We start from the raw sequence: 22,475 nt of genomic DNA on the forward strand, positions 1-22,475 counted from the left end.
TTTATAGTGCGGAGGGGAGGGGGTAGTGGGGGGGGAGGGGGGGAGAAGGTTAAACAGTATTTACAGCTCAGTTGTTTTCAGAGAGGAAAGAGAAATAGAGTTCATGGGGAGATGCAGCGGGCAGGCGGGCGGGTGAGCCAGGGAGGCCTCCCAGGCAGCAGAGGGGAGGTGGGCCCGGACAGGTCTCCCCCCCGGCCACCTCACCTACGTCCTCGGGCTCTGGACCGGAAGGAGGTGCCAGGAGCCACCTCCCCCGCTCAGTCCGTGCTGTTGCTAAACTAGTAGGGCCTTCGAGGTCCGGGGCCTTTCCAGGGATGGGCGTGAGCCTGTGTCCGGGCTGCATGCACACACAGCCAAAGTGTTCATTAATAAGGTGGGCATTTCTGCCACTGCCGTGGAAAGGTCACTGGGCTAGCCTCGTGCCCTCCATTCTTGCCTGGCAGCCAGTCACTCTTCTGACGGCGCTGCCCTTCTGAAGCCTGATGCCGGGCACAGCAAGAGAGGACTGCGGATGAGCATGTAGGGACAGCATGCCTCATGGCGGTGGCCTGCAGCCCACAGCGTCCTTGCTGTCTCTTCGTTGGCTCTACCACCTTACCAAGTGACTGCCTTGGGCATGCAAAAGGGAAAAGCGCAGTCCCTTCGGGTTTGCAGAGGTGGGGCCGCAGAGAGGGGAGGGGTCTGCTTGGCCACTTTCCTGAAGCAGGGCAGCTTGGGCACCCGTAGCCCGGCCCTGGGGGCCCTGTGCTCCCCCTGAGGCACCCCCTTCCCAGCCTGTGCCTCTTCTCTGGTGCAGGCCGTGTCTATGTTCTTTTACTGTGACCACACACGGCATCTCCATTTTCTGGGCCACTCTACCTGTGCGTGTATGAATATAAATGACTGTACAAATGTAGACGCCTGAGTGTGTGTGCACACGCGCACACGCAGACATACACACAGTCCGTGTGTTTGTTCGGTGCGTGTGTTTTAAATCTCCCCTGGGTGGTAACTCTCTTTTTTCTCCCCTTCCTGTTTGGCTGTGACCTGGGGGAGATTGATAGCCAGCCTGTGCGGTGGATGCTAACAGTTTCCCTGATTTATAGAGTTACTTACGCTAAGTGAGGCCACTTAGACGCGTCTGGATAGTAAACCTTTTAACTGGACTAAAAAATCATAATAAATAAATAAACAAAGGGGGGCAAGCAAGGGCCCAGCAGCCAAGCCCCACCCACTCCCAGCTTGGCTCTCTTGAGGACCTGGGACCTGGCCAAGAACCCCGGGGGATTTGCGGCCATTCTTCCCTCCTGCAGAATCTCTCCGGTCCATCTCCTCTGGCCCAAGCTGGGGATAGGATAGGGCCCAGGAGGGAGGGACACCCTTCTGCCAGGTGACAGTCCTGGCTGGGAGCTTGGGGAGCAAACTGTTCAGATGGAGACGGGGAGGGGAGCAGGTGGCCGGCAAGCCTTGCGTGCGTGAACACGCGCTGCCCCTGCAGGCCCTGTGCTCTTCGCCACCGTGATGGCCTCTGCGATGACTTAAAGCTCCCTTGTGTGAGTGGACTGTCGTGCTCTATGGACCAGGGCTACATAGGACCCGGGGCTGCCTGTTTTGTCAGAGCCTCAGATTTCAGCCCAGGGCCTGGCCAACAGAAGGTGCTCAGGGTCATTGCACGGACGTAGGCACAGTGCCTCCAGACTGGAGCTTGTTCTCCACAAAGTTCACGTTCTGAAGGAGCAGCAAGGTAGAAACTTCAACAGTGTGCTGGCTCTGAGGCCCCAGGACAGCGGGTTGGAAGGCTGCAGGGGACGCGTGTGGGGTTAAAAACCATGACCTTGGGCGTCCAAGCCCAGGGAAAGTCAGGCTCCCGCACTGGCTCGGTGACTGTGGGCAATTACCAATCTTGCCCCTGCTGCTGCCTCTTCTGGATACAGGGACAGGGCCACTGGCACGCAGGGATCCTGGGCATCACTGAGGGGACCATAAGTGCCCGGCGTGCTCCCAGCACAGGGTGTTCAGGAGGTGCCAGCTGCCATTCGGTTCTAGAGGCCCCGGGTTAGGGCAGCACCAGAGTGGCCGGGCAGGGCCCGTGAGCCCCCAGGTTGCCAGGCAGCAGGCAGTCAAGGCTGCACCACCCCCCCAAGGGACTGGCTGCTGGCCCCTGCCTTCCCACCTCCTGATATACAGCGGGCATTAGGCCGCCCAAAGGGGATACTGCATCCTTAGGAAGAAATATGTCCTCATTTTTCTTAAACACCGTTTCCACTGAGTGAAATGTTTAGAAGGGACGCATAGGGAGAACTTTATTTCCTACCAGGGAGTTCAGAGCCACCAAGCAGAGCCCATAAAGCACCCGGAGCCTGGTATCTGACAGGCAGCCCGGCCCCAAAACACATTACTTACGGGTGGGGAGGGGCTGCCAGGTCTGCCCAGCCCCCTGAGACTGTCCCCGCCCTGGCAGGGCAAGCTACACCAAGACCCCGGCCCTGGCTAGTGGGCACCACCCTCTCTTCCTCTAGAATGTGGGGGGACAGCCTGGGCCTGGGCCTGACCAGGTAAGGAAGGAGCAGTTCTTCAGCTGCTCCGCCTCTACCCTGTGAGCCGGGGAGATCAGGGGACAAGGGGCCCAGGTGCAGCGTCAAGAGCCCCCCTTTCCCGCCCAGAACTGGCAGGAGCCCTGGCCTTCCCCAGCCTTTGGAGGGAGTGATGAGATCTGTGCCATAACGGGCCCCTTCTCCTGAGGCCCTCCCTTCATTCGATTTCTGAAGCTGGCTGATTTGAATATTTATAAATATCAGTAAATTATTTATTGTAGCAATCTGCTGCACCATTTTACCCTTCGCAGTTAACACTTTAGGAGGCTCCGTGTCATGGGAACAGGAAGTAAGGGTGAGGGGGAGATGGGGAAGGGGAGGAGAGGAGCCCCGGTACGGAGGCCTGGGCCCCCCAGAGCTTTCCCGGGAGCCTTAGCGGGGACGGACCCAGGCCCAGCCTTCCTGAGCTCCTGGTATGGTAGTCCAGGCTCTGGGGTGTCTGTGACTGCAGGGTCAACTTCCTCCTCTGCCCAGTGGGGCAGTGATAGTACCTGCTCTCTGCATCGTTACTAGAAATCGGGGGCACGATGCTGTAAAGAACGGTCCCTTAGTGCCTGTCTCTCCCTGGCCCCAGCGGCGTCCGCCCAGCTCAGGGACAAGGGCTGCCTGCCGGGGGGCTTGTTGAGTTTGGAGCCCTGCTAGGGAAACCCTGCAGCCTGGGTGGCTGAGGAGGCGCTGTTTGCTGGGATGAGGGGGAAGGCTGTGAGGACAGCCTCCGGCCTCCCGCTTCTCCTTTCCCCACCGCCTCGTCTAGGCCAGGTGAAGGTTCCTGGGCCTGGGATCTTGAGCCAGGTGTGGTACCACATCTGCCTGCTGTCCCTTCCAGCGCTCAGCCACCTTTCCCCGGCCCCTTGTTTGCCAGGCCCTGCCCTCGCCATTGATGGGCTCCCTCACTGCAGCCCTTCTTCGTGGAGAAGCCTGCCCAGCCCAGAACCCGCAAGGGAGAGCCTGGCCACGGGCTCACAGCTCTGACCCAGGGGCCAGGCCACACCCGTGCTCTGCCTCCTCCCTGGGTTCGCTCTGACCAGTCCAGAGCCACTAGGGCCAGGGGCTGGAGGATGCCAGGAGCAGAGTGGGCTCTCTGCCCAGCCCGTCGGGGCTGCCTGCCCCCGCCCCCAGTCTGCCCATCCTGGGTGAGCAGAGCAGGAGTCCCCTCTCCTTCCCATCCCCACCCCAAGCCTGCCTCCTGGGCAGCATTGTTCCCAAAGGAAGTGTCTAGTGTAAATAGAGCAGCGGGCAGGCTGGTGGCGGGAAGGAGATGAAAGGGGCAGTGACAGGGCCGGGGACGGATGGCTTCCTTCCATTGAGGCCTGGCCACGGCGTTTATATTTTAGGGAAGAAAGTCAAAGGAATGTTTACATGGACAGGAGTCTGGGGTCAGACCACGGGGGTGGGGTAGTCTGTAGGTTCCAGGGCCTTGATGGAGGGGCCAGCAGCAAGGCCCCACGGGGTGGGCCCGAAGGCGACGGGCAGGCAGGCAGCCCTCCGCTCACATATGCCCCCTTCCCGCTGTCCCAGCGTCGCATGTGCTGCCACTCACAACCGTAAGCCCTGCCTCCTCCCCTGCCCCTACTCCTGCCCCTGTGTCCCCGGCACGGGCGGCTGCTCCACCTCCACCCTGGGGACCAGCAGTAGAGTCAGAGGGAGGGCAACATCTGGAGGGCAGGTGGGCTGAGGGAGAGTAGCAGCTGGAGGGCAGGTGGAGGGGGAGTCAGCAGAAGCAAAGGAGCCTGGGGGCTGGGGGTGGGCCCTGGGTGCACAGCTGCAGCACAGCTGGTGGGGGTCCCAGGCGGGGCTGAGCCGGCACAGGGCCGGGAACAGGAGAGGGGAGGCTGGGCCCAGTGGGCTGAGGACGGGAGGCTCCAGGATGGGTGGGGCCGGGAGGGGGTGTCGCCAGCAGCAAGTGCAGCCTGGGGAGCTTCTGCTCCCCTCTTCCTTGGGATAAATATTTATAGATTCATTTGCCGTCTGCCATACACACTTGGCTGCTTACCTCCTGGTAAAAATAGTGTAGCTCCCTGCTCCTGCCCTTCTCTTCTCCACCCAGGGAAAGGGACAGAGGGGACCAGGTGAGGCCTGCTCCCGCGGAGGCCTGTTGGAGGGAAAGTGGTGTCACAGAGCCTGCCGGCCGCCCAGCAATGCAGTGGGTATGCAGTGATTAGGGGCGCGTTGCTGCTGCGAGGAGCAGGCCCGTGCCAGTGCGTGGGGATCTGAGGGTGGGCAGCGCAGACTGGCCACTGTGGACAAACACCAGTAGAGTAGGCGTCCAGCTTGGGCAAGGGTCCAAGGCCCTTAAGGCAGGGGCACAGGTGTGGTTGGGCCCAGGGCCGGGCTGAACAGACCCTTTTCTGGCAGTGGGCATGGTTGTCATCCAGTCTGCTCTGGGCCAGGCAAAGCCGTATATACTGACAGGCTGTGGTGAGGAGGCAAGGAGCTGGGTCCACTGGGCATTGTGCATGTCATGGGACAGTTGTCTGTGTGTACAGTTACCTCTGGCTGAGACCCCTGGGCAGACACAGGGTGGCCTCTCAATGGCTCCCAGAGGTGTGAGTTTTCTGGTGTTTGATCTGTCAGAGTGAAGCCCTTCTCACCGTGAGCAGTGGAGCACAGCCCCTGACTTAACCTTCTGATCTGTATGGGGTGTACCCATTTCCCTGGTGGGAGTCATGGAAAAATACAGTGTCCTGGGGCCCTGTGTACAAAGTAAGTGTGAGCTGATGCCCTCTGCCGTGCTGCTGCCCTGTCCCCAGCTGCACCACGGGGTCTGGCACACAGTAGGGGCTCACTCATGAGTAGTCGGACAGGCGGATGAATGTGTGGGGTCCCTGTGTGTGTGCGTCTGCCTGCGCTGGCCCCCAAGACCCTGGGTGCCCCGGTCGGGCAAAGTGCAGGCTAAGCAGCCGTGAAGGGACGGGTAGCACTCAAGCTGCCTCGTTAGCGTTTCCGGCTGCTCGTGTGGGCTGTCATGTCAGGGACCAGGCAAGTTCCTGGGCCGCCACTCATGAGCTAAGCAGCTCCAACCTGTCCTGGCTGGGGCTCTTCTGGGCTGGGGGCGGCAGAGGAGGAGGGAGGTCCTGGGATAGTGCCACAGGAGCTCTATGCTTGGATGGTCTCTTAGCGTGGCTTAGGGAAAGGGAACAGCAGCAGCGAATGGCCAGGGGGCCCAGGGCGGCTGTGAAGGCCAGGCAGACCCTGATGGGGTGGGACACTGAGGGGAGTGGAGACCTTCCAGAACCCCTGAGTGGCTGGAAGCCGAAGGTATAGCTCTGCTATCCAGCAAGCTGGGGTTAGAGGCCGGGGGACCCAGGCACCTGGGCTGGCAGAAGAGCTGCCAGGGGATGGAGATGCTGAGATGGGAAGGTGCCAGGCAAGAGCTGCTGGCTAGAGGTTGGCACAGGCTGGAAACTGGCTGTCTGCTGATCCTCCCCAGGGGCCTGTGGTGAGGTGGAACGCTCACACGTGGAGCGGGGCTGCCAGCAGGGCGGGACTGCCACTTGCCAGCCTCATTCCACCACCAGCCCCTGTGCCTGCCTGTGCCTCGGTTTCCAGTGTGTCGTAGCACAAACCACTTCTCCAAGAAGCTCTTTAAGGCCAGATGCCTAGGAAATGCCTTCCAGGAACCAGTTGCTAGGAAGTAAACTTGTATGTGAAGTCATTCATTCGTTTTGAGCCATCCACCGTGTGTTAGGCTGTGAGGACAGTGACCTCTAGGGCTGGCCCTGGAACTCCTGGGCTAGAAGGGGAGATAAGTGCATGCCAGGTAATGCCAGGGCAGTTTGATAAACTGTGCTCAATCCGGGAGGCCTGTGGCTTAGGGGATGCGGGTCAGTTCGTGGGGTGGCCATGTGTGGTAAGCAGGCCTCTCACCTCATGCCCCTTCCCTCCCTGCAGCTGAAGGCACCCGGTGCACCGACCCACCTGCAGGAAAGCCCGCAATGGCGGCCAAACGCAAAGGTGGCCTGAAGCTCAACGCCATCTGTGCCAAGCTGAGCCGCCAGGTGGTGGTGGAGAAGGGCGCAGAGGCTGGCTCCCAGTCCGAGGGCAGCCCACTGCGGCCCCGCGACAAGGAGCGCAGTGGCCCCGAGTCTGGGGTGGCCCGGGGCCCCCGCAGCGAAGAAGACAAGAGGCGGGCAGTGATCGAGAAGTGGGTCAACGGGGAGTACAGCGAGGAGCCGGCACCCACGCCCTTGCTGGGGCGAATCCCCCGAGAGGGCCTGGAGCTGCCACCCGAGGGCGTCTACATGGTCCAGCCCCAGGCCTGCAGTGACGAGGAAGACCATGCAGAAGAGCCCTCCAAAGATGGTGGCGGCCTGGAGGAGAAGGGCGCGGACGGGGCAGCCTCCAAGGATGACAGTGGCCCTAGTGCCAAGCAGGCTTCAGGTGGGCGCGTGGCCTTGGAGGGGAGGCTCACCCTGGGAAAGGGCGCGGCCCCCGGGAAGCCAGGTGGGGACGGTGTGTCCAGGGCACTCGCCTGCTTCCTCTCTCCTGAGCCCGAGCCGTGAGGGTTCCCACGGGGCAGGGCGCAGAGGGACAAAGAAGCAGCTTCCCAAAGTGAGTGCTGGAGAAACCGCGGAGGGAGGGATGGGTGCACAGATGCGCGGGCAGACTGGACGGGCGGCAAGGAGGTGGGTATTTGCACACCTGCAGAGGGAGGAGCCTTCGTGCGGGTCATAGCGCCTGGCCACAAGGGTGGGAGCAGTGGGAGGCTGGCGGCAAGGTGAACCCCAGAAGCTCTCTGTCTCCATCTTCTCTCTCTAGGGGGCTTCTGTGAGGCTTTGTTCTCGCGTCTTCCCTCCGCCTTCTTCCCTGAGCCCTCGTCTCCGGGTCCTCCCAGGCAGGACATTTCTGGGTCACCAGGGTGGCCTGGCCCAGCCAGCAGATCCCTTTCCACCCAACCGCTGGACACAGGCCTCTCCAGTTGATTTCCCTAGGAGATGGCCAAGGCCCGGCCTCTCCAGTGTCTCCTTGTCCTTAGGGCTCGGAGCGGCCTGGGGCTTTCTGCTCCAAGAAGGCGGCAGGTGGGCAGGGGTCCTCCCCCCAGCACTGGAACCGGGGGTCTGGAACCTCTGCTGCAGCCCCCAGCCTCCTTTCCAGGCTTGCGCCTGGAGCCCTGTGCCTCCCTGCCTGCTCCCCTGTCCCCTTCCCCCTGCGGCAAGGGGCGCATCTCCTCCCTGTGCGGGGAGCCCTGCGCAGCCACATAATTATGCATATAAGATATAAACAGAGCTGTTTAATTATCCTTCGCCACATCAGTGACAGAGTAATTAACAAACATTGCAAGATCAATGAGGAAAAGTGTGACCTTCAGTTTCCTCTGATAGGAAAAGCCCTTGCCGTTGCCAGACACAAGGTGATTGTGCTGGGCCTGAGGAGAAGAGGGGGACAGTGACAAGAGCCGCTGTCCCTTCAACACTCCCTGCATACCCAGCTCTGCCCGTGGCGAGCTGATGGAGTAGGCCTCACCTCCTGCCTCCTTCCCTCCTGGGAGCAGGGGCCAGGGATGCCTGGCGCGGGGCTTGGGCTCTCCTTGGCCTTGTAGCCCTAGGCCTCGCCCCTCAGCCCTGAGCACTTGAGCCAGCCGGCCAGCCCCACTGCCGGGCCACCTTCCCTGGGCCTTGGGGCTCAGGAACGCAGGGCTCGGGCTGTCTCAGGGACCCCTGGCCGGCCCCTCCCTGCGTGAAGCGGCCTGCCCTTCAGAGCCTTCTGTTTCTCTGCCATATATAGTGAGGGCTCAGCTGCCTCCAGCTATTTTTAGCCCCTTTCCCTGGTCCCGGAGCCACTGCAGCCAGCAGCCAGAGCCCACTCCTCCCGGGCTGGGCCCCCAGCCTGGGTGGCTGGAGCTCAGGACAGAGGCTGGCTGCCCACCCTGCCAGGACTACAGCTGTCCATCCGTTCCTGGAGTCCCTGTGCCCAGTCTGTCCTCTCCTCACCTAGTGGGGTCCCGATGCCCCCCAGGACTACTCCCTCCCCAGGAGTTCAGCACCCCTCCTTTTGTACCCTGCTGGGTTTCTCTCGTGCACCCCATAAGAGCCCTCCGGGAGCACTCTGGTAACCCAGACCCCGAAGGTTGGGTGACATTGGGAGGGGCCCCTCATGCCACGTCTTCCCTTGGCTGTGCTGTTAGGACCCCCAGCTTGGGGAACACCAGGGAAAACCTCTACAGAGAGGAGAAAGCCTGGTATCAACTGGATTGTGTGGGCCTTGCTAGCCTGTGTGCCCCCAGTCCTGATTTGGGGCGGAGCCGAAGCAGGTGTGTAGCACGGCTCAGAGAGGGAACGAGTGTGCTCCGAACGTGAGCATGGGGACCACCCACCTGCTAGGCCGAGGAGCCTAGAAAAGAGGCGCTGGATTGAGCTGGCTTCCTCCTGCATCCTGAGACTTACCTCAGGGAGCTGAATGTGGCATTTGTGAGGTTGTGCGGGTGTGTGTCTATAAAGCTGGGGGAAATTAGCTAGGGATGTGTGCTTGTAGGTCTGAGTATGGGTGTGTGAGCTTGTGTTATGCATGTTGATCAGAAAATACAGTGAATGTTTACTTTTTTAAAAAAAAAATTATTACAGTGAAAGACACATTGCTATTAATCCCCCTCTAAATTCTCCCCCTCACTTTAATACACCTACCCAGTCATTCTTGGCAATATGTCTTTTACTGTAATAAGTTTTTTTGTGTGTGTACTGGGAATCGAACTCAGAATCTTGTACTGGCCAGGCAGGTGCTTGTGCCACTGCGCTATATCCCTGGCATTGTAATAAGTTTTTAAAACTTAAATATCCACTGTATTTTTGATCACCTGTATATGTGAGTGGTATGCGAGAGCATGTGTGTGCATGAATGTGTGTTTGAGGGCATGTGTGTATGTAGTATGACAGCGTGTATGTGACTGTGTGCATGTGTCTGAGTGTATATGAGAGGGAGTGCGTGTGTGTCACTGTGGGGAGGTCACTGCAGGGCTCTCTGTGGGCCCTGGGTGTGGCCGGTGGGGAGAATGGATGGATGCACCAGGGCCAGCCTTCCTGCCAGCCCAGCCCTGCACTCCCAGGTGACCCACAAGGGACCAGAGGGTGACCAGGGAGTTTGAAGTTGCCCACAATATGAATCTCGGCTGGAGGGGGCCCTGCATAGATCTGGGTGACTCATCCACACAGTCCCTGTCCCTGCCCCGCTCCGTTGTGGAGACCAGGAGGCCAGATGCTGGGCATCTTGGGCAAGTCCTGGAGATCTGTTTGTGGGGGTCCGAGAAGGTTCTCCAGCCAGGCTCACTGCCACCCCACCCAGAGTATCTCCCTCTGCCCGGGCTCCCTCTCACTGTCCAGCCACCACCCACACTCCTACCTGTTCCTGGCCCCTGTGACCCTGCCCCTACCCCAGGAGGCAGGTTGGGCTCTGGTCTTACTTCCAGTAAGATGACTTCTTTCATATTAGGCCAAAGCGAGAGAGCGGAGACATTTATGAAACTTTGTTTAATGTACTGAAAAGCCATCGGCCAGAACATTTAGGAAATTGATTTTCCTGGCATTGATGAACTCGTTTTATTTTACCCCAGTATTAATTACTTTTTTTTAAAACAAATTAATTTAAGAGTCGTAAAACCTAACAAGTGAGCCAAATGTCCATAGATCATGTCCCCACTCTGCCCCTCCCCACACTGGCCCCCTCCCACCATGGATGGGGCTCTGTCCCTTCCCAGAGGTGACCCGCCTCTTTCCCCTGTAGGAGAGGCCTCCTCGCTGCGAGACTACGCGGCCTCCACCATGACCGAGTTCCTTGGCATGTTTGGCTACGACGACCAGAACACGCGGGACGAGCTGGCCAGGAAGATCAGCTTTGAGAAGTTGCACGCGGGCTCCACCCCCGAGGCGGCCACCTCCTCCATGCTGCCTGCCTCAGAGGATGCTCTCAGCAAGCGGGCACGGTTCTCCAAGTACGAGGAGTACATCCGCAAGCTCAAGGCTGGGGAGCAGCTCTCCTGGCCAGCCCATGGCACCAAGGCAGAGGAGCGGGCGAGCAAGGAGGTGGCGGGTCCCCTGCCTGGCCTGCGGTTGCCCAGCAACACTGCCCACCTGGAGACCAAGGCCACCATCTTGCCCCTGCCGTCACATAGCAGTGTCCAGATGCAGAACCTGGTAGCCCGTGCCTCCAAGTATGACTTCTTCATCCAAAAACTGAAGACGGGCGAGAACCTGCGGCCCCAGAACGGGAGCACCTACAAGAAGCCATCCAAGTACGACCTGGAGAACGTCAAGTACCTGCACCTCTTCAAACCCGGGGAGGGCAGCCCTGACATGGGCGGGGCCATCGCCTTCAAGACGGGCAAGGTGGGGCGCCCCTCCAAGTATGACGTCCGGGGCATCCAGAAGCCCAGCCCCGCCAAGGTTCCACCCACCCCCAGCCTGGCTCCTGCACCCCTCGCCAGTGTGCCCAGTGCCCCCAGCGCCCCCGGGCCGGGGCCAGAGCCGCCTGCCTCCCTGTCCTTCAACACTCCGGAGTACCTGAAGTCCACCTTCTCCAAAACAGACTCCATCACCACGGGAACCGTCTCAACTGTCAAGTAAGGTGCCTCCCACTTCTGTTGCCACCCCAAGCCCTGGGGCAGGGCCGCGTGCCCCTGGGAGACCCGCTCCTTTCCTGTTCTTGGGAGTGGGCACATCCCCTCATGTACCCAGACACTCACGCCAGACTCAGGCACATGTTTACACACGCACACGCACGTTTACTACACAACCGCTCCTTCCCGTGTGCTTACGCTTGCACACGACTCCTCTCCCCATGCACCGCACACGCTGTCGCACACCCAGGCGCTGGTGTGGACTTTGCACTCGCTAGCATGCATACAGAGGACCACTGTGGCCCCTTGCCACGCTGCCGTAAGGACTGGGTGCAGGCTGTGGTTGGCCAAGACAACCCCACCCTCAGTGGGGTGCCCAGGTCCACACGGGGGCCCGGCTCCAGGCTCAGAGGCTGAGCCATGGAGGAGGCAGGAAAAGGAAGGTAGGAGGCCGAGCTGCAGTCCTATCCCCGTTCAGTTTAACCCGAGATCAGGGCACTGGCCTGGGGCGTGGGCAGCAGAGTGAGACCTTTCCGCAGTGGGAGCCTAGAGCACCGAGGCAGATCCAGGCTGCACCCTCCTGCTGGGGGGTGGGGGGTGGCACGAGAGAGTGAGACGCTCCCCTCTTGCGGAGGGCTACCCTTCTTCTCCTGTGCTCCTGCCTGGGTGCCTGGCACTCCTCCCTCCGTGCTGGGGTACTGGGCTCTGGCTTGGAGCCTTCTGTCCTGGTAGACTCTAGGCCTGGCCCTCCAGCCTTCATCCGAGTTGAGCTAACTGAGCCCGTACCAGGCTTCTGCCGGGGCACTTTGGCAGTCCTACCCTGAGCGCTTCAAAAACCTGCATGGCCAAGGAGAGAAGGGTCAGGGCCTAGGGCAGGAAGCTGCCCTGCAGAGGCTGCTGGGGCAGAGGCCACCCCGTCTGCTAATCGGCTGTGCCCTGTGTGTCTCACCAGGAACGGATTGCCCACAGATAAACCAGCTGTCACCGAAGATGTAAACATTTACCAGAAATATATTGCCAGGTAGGCCCCTGGGGAGGAGGCTGTGTGCAGAAAAGATGCGGGGAGCCAGGGTGCCCAGGGATGGAGGGACGAACATGCGCCTCGCACCACTAGGGGCGAGGTCTGCCTCTCCCACTGCACTCACTCGAGCCCCAAGAGCCCGCCTCAGACCGGCCCTTCAGTGAGCGGGGCAGGGTGTGGGAGGAGCCTGACAGCCCGGGGCCCGCCCTCACGTGGAGCCTTGGGCAGGCGTCGGGGCTGAGAAGGGTGGGTCATCTCTGACATAGTGTGCTGGGGTCTCCCCAGCAAGGCCCTACTACCACCTGATGCCAGATCCCCATTTCCATCCAAGGGCAGTGGGATTGGCCTGTGAAGACCCCTCTCCACCAACCCCTCACATCAGGCCCTTGAGGCCGGGGCACGGTGGGCAGCATGTAGCAGAGCCTATGCTCAGTGGCATCTGCCTTTCTTCAGCTCCCCCTGTCTCTCTGCCTCCCTTGTCCCTCCATTTCTTCTGCTTTGCTCTCTCCCCTCTTCTCTTTATTATTATTGCTGTCATTATTATTAGTGCCTCAGCAGATGGCTCTTTTGGCAGCTTCAGCTTAAATGTTTATTTGCAAGTGGTTTTCCCCTTTACAGTGGGGCTTCTCTCCCCTCTCCCGCAATCACGTCATCTGTGGAGGGAGCCAGAAGCACCTTCTCCACAGCACACGTGCTGTCCTCTCCCTGGGGCCGGCCGACGCTGAGGCTGGCGGGAGAACCACCCCGGCAGCGCTGGGCCTGAGCGGGACCCTGTTTGGAGAGGCTGCCGCGGTCAGGCAGTGCGGGGCTCCTGGCCACGCACTTAGCCGAAGAGCGAGCTCCCCACCACGGGAAGCCAAACAGATGCTTCGCTTTAAAAATTCATAACTCTGGACTGTTCCAAGTGTCAGGAAAAGCCCAGAGCAGAGAGAGCCCTTCAACACCTCTCAGTAACAGCACCCTGGGCTGACCCAGCCTGGGTCCCTTCCTTGGCCAGAGCTGGGGAGTTTGGGGGGCGATCGGGCCACGACCTGTAGGAAAGGCCACTCCTCCTCAGCTGCTTCCTCCCCACCTGGGCGCCAGGCCTTCGCCGCACCGAGCACTCGCTCCCAGGCAGATGCTGGAGTCCTGAAAAGCCATCCCTGGCCCCAGCATCCCTAGGCCTCTGCCATGCTACCTGTCTCCTCACATCGCCACCCAGACCCTCCGGACACCAGCAGCACACGTCTGGGACCTAGGGCCTGGGAAGAGCTGTCCCCAGCGCTGTCGCTCAGCGAGGGGCCTGACCCACCTGTGTCTCTTCAGGTTCTCGGGCAGTCAGCACTGCGGCCACATCCACTGCGCCTACCAGTACCGCGAACACTACCACTGCCTGGACCCGGAGTGCAACTACCAGGTAAAGGCTGCAGCCCGCCCACCCTCCCGCCAGCGCGGCATGGGCGCTCTCGCTGGATGTGGGGCAGCGGTGCTGAGTCCTGTGCAGGCCATCGGGGCTTGGGCTGCACAGGCAGAGTGCAGCTTCCAACCTCCAGCCTGCCCACATTCCGGTTCCCGCTGAGAAAGCTGCTAATCAGGTCTGCAGCGGACGGTGTCCTGGGATAATTGTTCTAGGTCCCTTCCCCTGCAGTCTAGCGCAGACCGAGGCCTGTTCCAGGCAGCCTGTGGACGTTAGCCGGCCAGCTCTGCAGAGCCTTCCAAGGTTGCTTCCCCGTTTTCTCAGTGAAAACTTGAGTCTTGATAGGAAGTGTTCACAGCTGCTGTTGGCAAGTGCAGAGCTAGCGCTGAGTCTGCACGCGCTGCTCCCTCCGCCTCACGGCGAGCTCAGTCTGGCAGCACCCGCAGGTGCCCTGGGCAGGACACTCCATGGCCCGTCGGAGTCCTGACCATCAGGGCCTGCCCAGCGATCCGGTGCTCCAAGCGTGGCTGTCGGGAGCCTGGGGAGAGGCCAGGGAAGGGTCTGTGATTCCCCAGCCTCTGGCGCGCTTCCAGCCAAGGGCCAGTGTGCCCGGAACTAGCTGGGCAGTCTGGGCGGTCTCAGCCCCAAGCAGGGTTATTTATAGGGTGACCCGAGGGCCCCGGTGCCAGCCCCTGGCCCGGGCACTCTTGGCAGGCGGGTTGGGGGCCCAGGCTCCTGCCAACTGGGTGCTCTCTCCTGGCAGAGGTTCACGAGTAAGCAGGACGTGATCCGGCACTACAACATGCACAAGAAGCGCGACAACTCCCTGCAGCACGGCTTCATGCGCTTCAGCCCCCTGGACGACTGCAGCGTCTACTACCACGGCTGCCACCTCAACGGGAAGAGCACCCACTACCACTGCATGCAGGTGCCGCGGCCCCGCTCCCGCCTGCGGGCCTGTGGGCCCAGGCAGCCCCAGGCCTTCTGAGCCCACTTTAGCACATGCCGCCCCCACAACCCTTCACCCTGGGGCAGGGCCCTGGTAAACCAGATGTTTCCCTTTCTTCCGGCCTGAGGCAGAGGTGCCCGGAGAGCTGAGAGTCCAGGGGCTCAGGCATGGGCAGTGTCTGGTGGCCAGGGCGGGGCGTTCCCCGTGGCCATACTTGGTGTGGGGGAAATTCAGTGAGCTGTTTATACAGACCAACATTTTTCAGGCTTTAACACCAAGAGCAGCATTGCAAATGATTCCTGAGGAGGTTTTTGTTTAATTCTTTGTTTTAATGCCATGTAGAGTCTGGGCTTTTTCAAGGTGTCAGACCCAGGAGGAGCAACTTTGGGTTGCAAATAGCAGCCTCCACGCCTCCCTCATATTTGTCAGGGGTTGTTATGGCCTCAGTGGAGCAACCTGGGTGCGAGGAGAGGGGGGCCACCCTTTGGGCCTGAGATGGTGCAGACACTGGCACGGCCCAGCCGTCAAGGGTGCTAGAAGCCACTGCTTTTTACTCAATATGGCAACGTTGCCTGCCTGGCCCAGCTGCAGTGGGTGGGAGGGCCCTGTGACCAAGAACCATCCACTGAGCAAGTCCCTGAGCTAAAGGTGACCTCCAGGGGTGAGCCCCCGCCCACCCCGTAAGGGTTTTAGTGGTAGGTCTACAGACCAGGAGGCAAAGCTCAACCCCTGCCAAGTGGGGCTCCCTCGCCTGCGCCCAAAGAGTGTGAGGCCTGAGAGCAGCTCTGCCCTCAGTTCAGGCGGGCCCTGGTCCCTTCCTGGGTGGCCTGGGGGTTGTCAGAGGTGTTCCACTTCAGGGCCTCAGGGGAGTGGAGGCGATGGACAGTTAGAGGTGGCAGAGCCCTGAGCAGAGACCCTGCGGCTCCAGCCGCTCCCGGAGCTCTGGCTTCACCCAGCAGTGCTGAGACTCCGCTCCCCTGACCGCTGTCTGACCTGCACAGGTGGGCTGTAACAAGGTGTACACAAGTACGTCTGACGTGATGACGCACGAGAACTTCCACAAGAAGAACACGCAGCTCATCAACGATGGCTTCCAGCGCTTCCGGGCCACCGAGGACTGCGGCACGGCTGACTGCCAGTTTTATGGACAGAAGACCACGCACTTCCACTGCAGGTGAACGGGCGGCACAGGGCCCTGCTGGAGGAAGGCAGAGGCAGGGAACTGGGCCTACAGGATGGCCAGGCCCCGCTCCTCCAGGCCAGAGGGGCAGGAGTTGGGCTGCTCAGGGACCCTGGCTTAGTGTCCAGCTGCGGTCTTCCGTCCAGCAGACCGACCCTCCCAGGGCATGAGGGATGAGGTCGCGTGACAGGCTTCCAATGTCCCCTGCAGGCGCCCTGGCTGCACATTCACCTTCAAGAACAAGTGTGATATTGAGAAGCACAAGAGCTACCACATCAAGGATGATGCCTATGCCAAGGACGGCTTCAAGAAGTTCTACAAGTACGAGGAGTGCAAGTATGAGGGCTGCGTGTACAGCAAGGCCACCAACCACTTCCACTGCATCCGTGCCGGCTGCGGCTTCACCTTCACCTCCACCAGCCAGATGACCTCCCACAAGCGCAAGCATGAGCGCCGCCACATCCGCTCCTCGGGCGTGCTGGGGCTGCCGCCCTCGCTGCTGGGCGCCAAGGACACGGAGCATGAGGAGTCAAGCAACGATGACCTGGTTGACTTCTCTGCCCTGAGCAGCAAGAACTCCAGCCTGAGCGCCTCCCCCACCAGCCAGCAGTCCTCTGCGTCCCTGGCCGCCGCTGCCACCGCCACCACCACCACCACCGAGGCTGTGCCCAGCGCCACCAAGCCCCCCAACAGCAAGGTCTCGGGGCTTCTGCCCCAGGGCCTGCCTGGCTCCATCCCGCTGGCACTGGCCCTCTCCAACTCTGGCCTGCCCACCACTGCGCCCTATTTCCCCCTCCTTCCCGGCAGGGGAAGTGCTTCCCTGCCTGTGGGCGCCCCCGGCCTCCTGGGTGCCATGTCTTCTGGGGCGGCAGCCTCGGCAGCCCCTGACATGCCTGCTCTGGTGGCCTCAGGAGCTGGAGACCCAGCCCCAGCAGCCGCCACCTCTGTCCCCGTGGCCCCTGCCTCCATCATGGAGAGGATCTCTGCGAGCAAAGGCCTCATCTCGCCCATGATGGCCAGACTGGCTGCAGCCGCCCTCAAGCCCTCTGCCACCTTTGACCCAGGTGAGCAGGCTGGGCACTGCCCAGGAAGCAGGCACCCTGTAGACCCCAGTAGCTGCCGAGCTCAGGCTGCAGAGCAGAGGAGTGTGGGAACAGTTGTCTGTCGGGTCCCTGTGCCCCAGTCTCCCACCAACCAACTCTCTCTCTGCCTGGTCTCTGCCTCCATCCTTTTTATTTCCCCTTTGGAGTGCCTCACTCTGGCCCAATCCCACGGGACGCTCTTGCTTCTGCTCCTCCTGAAGCAGGGTGAGAGTCCCTCCTCCAGGCCTCCGATGGGTTCCCAAGAAGAGCTGTGCTCCCCCTGCCCCCTGTCTCCAGCTGACTTGGAGTGGAATGAGTCTAGCCCAGGGGTGCGGTGGCTGCTCACTCCACCCGGGAAGCCCTCCCGGCAGAGCCCCTCAAGACTCCTCCCTGGTAGAACGTTCTAGACCTAAGAACTGCTCTGCGAGGTCAGCACCGGCAGCCACCAGCTGTGGCTGTTTAAAACTGGCCGGTGTGATGAAGAAGGGACGGTGACTATGATTCTCTGAACTGTGGCCACACTGGCCGTGGCCCTGCGCTGGGCTGGGCGCCAGAGTCACACCTTCTGGCTCACTGTGGGGCAGCTCTCCTAGCATCTCTCCCTCCCTCTGCCTCTGTCTCTCAACTTCTTTCCTACTTTTCGTTTTGCTCTTCTGTCTCCCTTGCCCCTCTCTCCCTTGGCCTCCCCATCTGGCTAACAAGTGTTAGCTGGTCTTTGTGAGGAGTCCAGTTGGGTGTGGCTCATCTCATTCATTCATTCATCCAACAACCACTGGTGATTGCCAGGGGCCGCTTGCTAGGTGCTTCCTGAGGGCCGGCACTGAGCTGGTGCCGGGGACACGTAGGTGGGAGGACAAATAGAAGCCCTGCCCTGTGGAGCTGCTGGGGCAGTGCGGACGCTGGGTCCCCAGGCACACAGCTACAAGCAGTGAAGTCCACACCGAGGCCCCAGCACTCTGACTGCTGGATGGACGCTCACTCCCCTTTGGGCCTGTCTTGGAAGCAGGACAGAGGCCCCCGAATCTCCAGGGTGCCTGTGCTGGGCCGGCTTCCCTGGGGACAAGGGACCCATGACTTCAGGACCTGCTGGAGTGCGGCCTCCAGAGGGCGGCTCATACCCTCCCAGGTGGCAGTTTGGAGGACCCAGCGTCCACCCCAGGAGTGGGTGGGGCCCTGGCCTGGCCACGCCCACACTGAGGGCCTGCAGGAGGGGCAGGCCCACTCCGGAGCCACCCTGGGCTCTGTGGCCAGACTGTCAAGTACTTCTTTTCCTTAGACAAATCTCCTTCCCCAAAAAGAAAGGTCAAAGGAGGGGGAGGAGGGACCGTTTCCTTTATTTTTAATAAAATGCCACTTGCTGTCTGTGAAGCAGCTCTCTGTCAGCTGTGGTGCCTTGGGGCAAATTAATATTTCAGTCACTTGGGGATTGTGGAGCAAGGCTCGCGGACACGCTCCTGTCAGCAACTTCTTTCGCCCCTGCTCCGCGCGGCCTCTTGCAGCCTCCTCGCGCCCCGCTCCGCGTCGGATGCAGCCTGGCCGCTGGGGTGGGCCTCGAGTCCCTGCCCTGGACAGCTTGACGGGCGAGGTCACATAGTTTGAACTGCCCTGATTGGCCGTCAGCCCCCATAGCCCTGACACAGCAGATGCCCTCCCCGGGCATGCTCAGTGCAGGCAGGGCCGTCGCCCCGGCAACAGCGGGCCGGGGACCAAGGAGGGGCCGCTCCCAGTCCAGATCTGCCACTTTCCCTCAGCATTAACAGAGTCTTTAATAAAAGCTTAAGCGGCAGCCCCACAAATCGACTGTGACAGTTGGTGGAGAAAATGAAGGGCCCCCGCCCCCTCCCAAGCCCCCTCCCAGCCTCCCGCCCTTCTCCAGGAGGCCCTGAGCCAGGACAACTTTGACATAATTTTGCAATAATTATCACTTGAAGAATTGCCACACAGGGGTAAGCGTCGCAAGCGATCACATCAGTGGGGAGAATCGCTGACCAGCAGCTAGGCCTCCCTGGGGGCTCCCCGGCCCACCGGGCCACATCCCTGTCTGGGGGAACTGGTGTTTGTGAAGCCTCAGCCCCTTTGAGCCCATCTTCCTCTCCCTTCCCTCCCCTGCAGGAAGCGGGCAGCAGGCCACCCCCACCAGGTTCCCCCCGGCCCAGGTGAAGCAGGAGCCCTGCGGCAGCGACAGCGCGGGTGCCCCGGGCCCACACGAGGCTGCCCAGGACCGCAGTCTCGACCTGACGGTGAAGGAGCCCAGGTGAGGCGAGGCCAGCCCAGCGCCCCAGCGGGGAGACCCTGAGCGGCAACCCCCCAGAGCTGCACCCAGGGGCTGGGCGGAACTGGGCTCAGCCTCCCTTCAGGCAGCGCCGGAGCCCTGGTGTGGCCGGGAAGGGTGGGCCGCTGGACTCAGTACCCTGCCGTCTGCGCTGAAGCCCCTTGGTTTGTGTGTTCTAGTAATGAATCAAATGGCCTCGCAGTCCCGGCAAATTCATCTCTTTTATCCTCGCTTATGAATAAGGTAAGAACCATCCATCACACGCCTCCCGTTCCCCCACCCAGAGAAATTAAAGCCGTGCTGGGGGCTGGGGGATGTGTTTGTTTTTTAATGTTTTCCTTCTAATAAGATGAGTTTGTACCATTTAAATTTTGAGGCCATTTTTCATCGAATATAATTTCAGAGCCACTGCTTACAAATTAATTTAATGAACTGGCTGAAGAAATATATTCCAGCCTCTGACACCTTTTTTTTCCCTTCAGATGGAGGGCTCCAAAAGCTTTTCCGGAGCCCTCTAACTTCTCTCGCCCTTAGTTATTAATGTTATTTATTTATTTTATATCTATTTTTTGTTTGTTTAAAAAGGGGCGGGGGCGGGGGGAGACTAAAGTGGGAGCAAAGCATCAATTTCCACTTTTCGGGTTGAGTAATGGTCTCGGACGCCTTCCGGAGAGGTCGCTCCGGAATATTTATTTTAAATAATGCAGGGTCTTTGTAAATTATACATCATCTCAAATATATTTTTCCCCTTCACATGATAAATTTGACTGCGGCAAGATTAATTTGGTTACTGTACACAAGTGACTGGGTTGAAGAGGGAGCTGGCCGGCTGGGCCTCGCGGGTGGGTCCCGGCTGGGCACGTGGGCACAGGGCCCTGCGGCCCAGGCCCTGCCGCCTGCCTTCCCGCTCTGCCTGCCCTCTCGGTCTCCTTGGCTGTCCTCAGGACGCGCCTCCGGCATCCCGCACCCTCGCGCCTCCCAGGGGCGCCTCTCCGCCCACCTCTGCCCTGGAGAGGGAGGGCAGCAGCCTGCCTCCCTCCGCCCCCTCCCCGCTCCTCCTTTGTGTGCCTTCTCTTGTTCTCAAGGAGTTCATAGGGGTTCCCCCGCCCCTCCTCCTCCTGCGCTTCTTTTGAAAATCTTCTGGCAGGAAAATAGCCAGGGAGCCGCGAAGTCTGGGGGAAGACGGGCTGCTGTGTGCGCGGAGTGGCGGCCTGGGCTTGAGTGACGGCTCCCGCGGCACAGGGTTGCTCGGAGAGGCCGGGTCCTGCCCCTCGCCAGGCCGGGCCGCAGCCCTTCAGACAGGGCTCTTCTCCAGCCAGAGCCGCGCAGGGAAGGTCTGTCCAGGGGTCCCCATGGATCCCCCGCCCCATGCGCAGCCTCTGTCCTCGCAGATGTCTCAGGGCAACCCCGGGCTCGGCGGCCTGCTGAACATCAAGGCGGAAGTGGAGGGGAGCCCCGCTGCGGAGCCCTCGCCCTTCCTGGGCAAGGCTGTGAAGACGCTGGTTCAGGAGAAGCTGTCGGAGCCCTGGAAGGTGTACCTTCGCAGGTGAGGGCCTGCGGAGCGCGGCGGGGAGGTCAGGGCCCCTGGTGGCCGCGCCAGCCCCACCTCTGAGGTCATGCTCTGACCAGCTGGACGCTCCCGTCAGGTTTGGTACCAAGGACTTCTGCGACGCCCAGTGTGACTTCCTGCACAAGGCCCACTTCCACTGCGTGGTGGAGGAGTGTGGCGCGCTCTTCAGCACCCTGGACGGGGCCATCAAGCACGCAAAGTGAGTGGGGGGCCCCAGGGCCCCAGGCCCACTTACACCGAGCCCCGTTCACCCCTGGCTCTGGGCAGGGCGAGGCTGCAGCTGCCCCTCCAAGCAAGACTGAATGCATTCCCGGCAGACTCCGGAAGCTGAGCTGCCCACAGAAGGCCCGGCTTCTCTTCCCCCACCATGCGCCCAGCCCCTGCCTAGACCCCGCTCGAGGCCCTGAGCGCAGGCTCCTGCACTGCCGGGACCGGGCGAGGCCCGCAGCTCGGCCAAGATGCCCTTGCAGAGTGGCCAGAAGGGGCCAGGGCCCAACGGGAGAGGCTCCGCTCAGACCCAGGGCAGGCCCCGGCCTTTCCAGCCTCGCCTGGCCTCTTTCGATTCCCTTTGCCCTAAACACGAGGTGAATGTGTAAACCCTGAGGAGTTAGACAGTGGCGAGCCCCAGGCCTGGTTTTCAGACCCTGAAAAGGTGTCAGACAGGTCGCTGCCCAGGCCCAGGGCAGGCTCCTCACCACACGTGTCCCCGGCTGAACACTGAGAGTCCCGCCTATGAGCCCAGGGCCGGTCCTGGAGGAAAGGGTGTCAGGAGGCAGGGCCTGGGTGTACACACGCACGCACGCATGCATGCACATGCACGCACACATGCGAATGTAGAAGCTCAGATCACAAGAAGAGGTTAGAGTTAGGCCCAAGTGGAGAGCTCAGGTGCAGAACTGGAGGGCACGGCCATTCGTGCTAAAACCCTGTCCTGGCAGGATCGCGGGAGACAGCCTGAGCCTGTGCTGGGGGCGGGCGGGGACGCCGGGCCCCTGGGCTGAGACGGGGCCACATGCGGCACCCCGAGGCGTGCAGCCGGCGCAGGGCTGACGTGCCCGCGGGCCCCCTGCACTCCTGCCTGAGACGCCCTCTTTGCCTCTCCAGCTTCCACTTCCGCACGGAGGGAGGAGCAGCGAAAGGAAACGCAGAGGCTTCCTTCCCAGCCTGTGCCGCTGAGACCAAGCCTCCCCTGGCTCCCTCGCCCCCTCCGGCGCCCTCTGGCACCACAGTCCCGGGGTCTGCTCTGGAGGGGCCCACTCCCAACTCGGCCTCGGTGCCCTCCACCCCCACCCTGCTCGCCTGGAAGCAGCTGGCTTCCACCATACCCCAGATGCCTCAGATGCCCGCGTCAGTGCCTCACCTGCCCGCTTCACCCTTGGCGACGACTTCTCTAGAGAACGCCAAGCCCCAGGTCAAACCCGGATTCCTCCAGTTCCAGGAGAAGTGAGTCCCTCGATGAGCGGGGCGCCCCGTCCCTGTGTGTCTGGGCAGTGGGGGTAGCAAGGGCAACTAGGAGGCCCTGCTCCTCAGCCCGCAGTCAGCACTGGCTGTCCCCAGCCTCTGCGACACGGCCGCCGGGCCATGTCCTTCTAGCCAAAGATGCTGCTGCCTGTGCCCCACTGCCCGTTCCCGAGTGCCGGCAGATGGGGACAGTGGTGGTAGCGGCCACTGCTTCAGCGGGGCCGGGGCCGTGGAGATCCCGCAAGGCCCAACCGGGGTGGGCAGGGATGCTTTCTTGGCCCAGCACGGGGCTGCATCTGCTTCCAGGTGCCCTTACTGGGCCACTCTGGGGCTCACACCCAGGCTGCGTCTGCAGGGCGTGGAAGCCATGGGCACGGGGCGAGGGAGTTAGGCCCCTCCAGGCTGGCACCCACCCGCACAGGGGTC

At 61.4% G+C, this 22,475-nt stretch overlaps 1 protein-coding gene across 2 annotated transcripts in view; it reads left to right on the forward strand.

Moving 5' to 3' along the window:
• The window catches only part of Casz1 (castor zinc finger 1), a gene marked incomplete at its 5' end in the record, with an annotated part of 52,597 nt that overhangs the window by 20,892 nt on the left and 9,230 nt on the right, over positions 1-22,475 (forward strand). For both annotated transcript variants that reach the window (XM_013504268.1, XM_013504270.1), the window contains 12 exon segments: positions 6,465-6,953; positions 10,287-11,121; positions 12,071-12,139; positions 13,445-13,535; positions 14,299-14,463; positions 15,486-15,658; positions 15,875-16,728; positions 18,859-19,000; positions 19,198-19,261; positions 20,410-20,564; positions 20,665-20,787; positions 21,693-22,031. In XM_013504268.1, the coding sequence (XP_013359722.1) occupies positions 6,465-6,953; positions 10,287-11,121; positions 12,071-12,139; positions 13,445-13,535; positions 14,299-14,463; positions 15,486-15,658; positions 15,875-16,728; positions 18,859-19,000; positions 19,198-19,261; positions 20,410-20,564; positions 20,665-20,787; positions 21,693-22,031 (3,499 nt within the window).

Source organism: Chinchilla lanigera, unplaced genomic scaffold, assembly GCF_000276665.1.
Source record: "Chinchilla lanigera isolate Chin_1 unplaced genomic scaffold, ChiLan1.0 scaffold00085, whole genome shotgun sequence".
In the NCBI taxonomy this organism is placed as follows: Eukaryota; Metazoa; Chordata; class Mammalia; order Rodentia; family Chinchillidae; genus Chinchilla; species Chinchilla lanigera.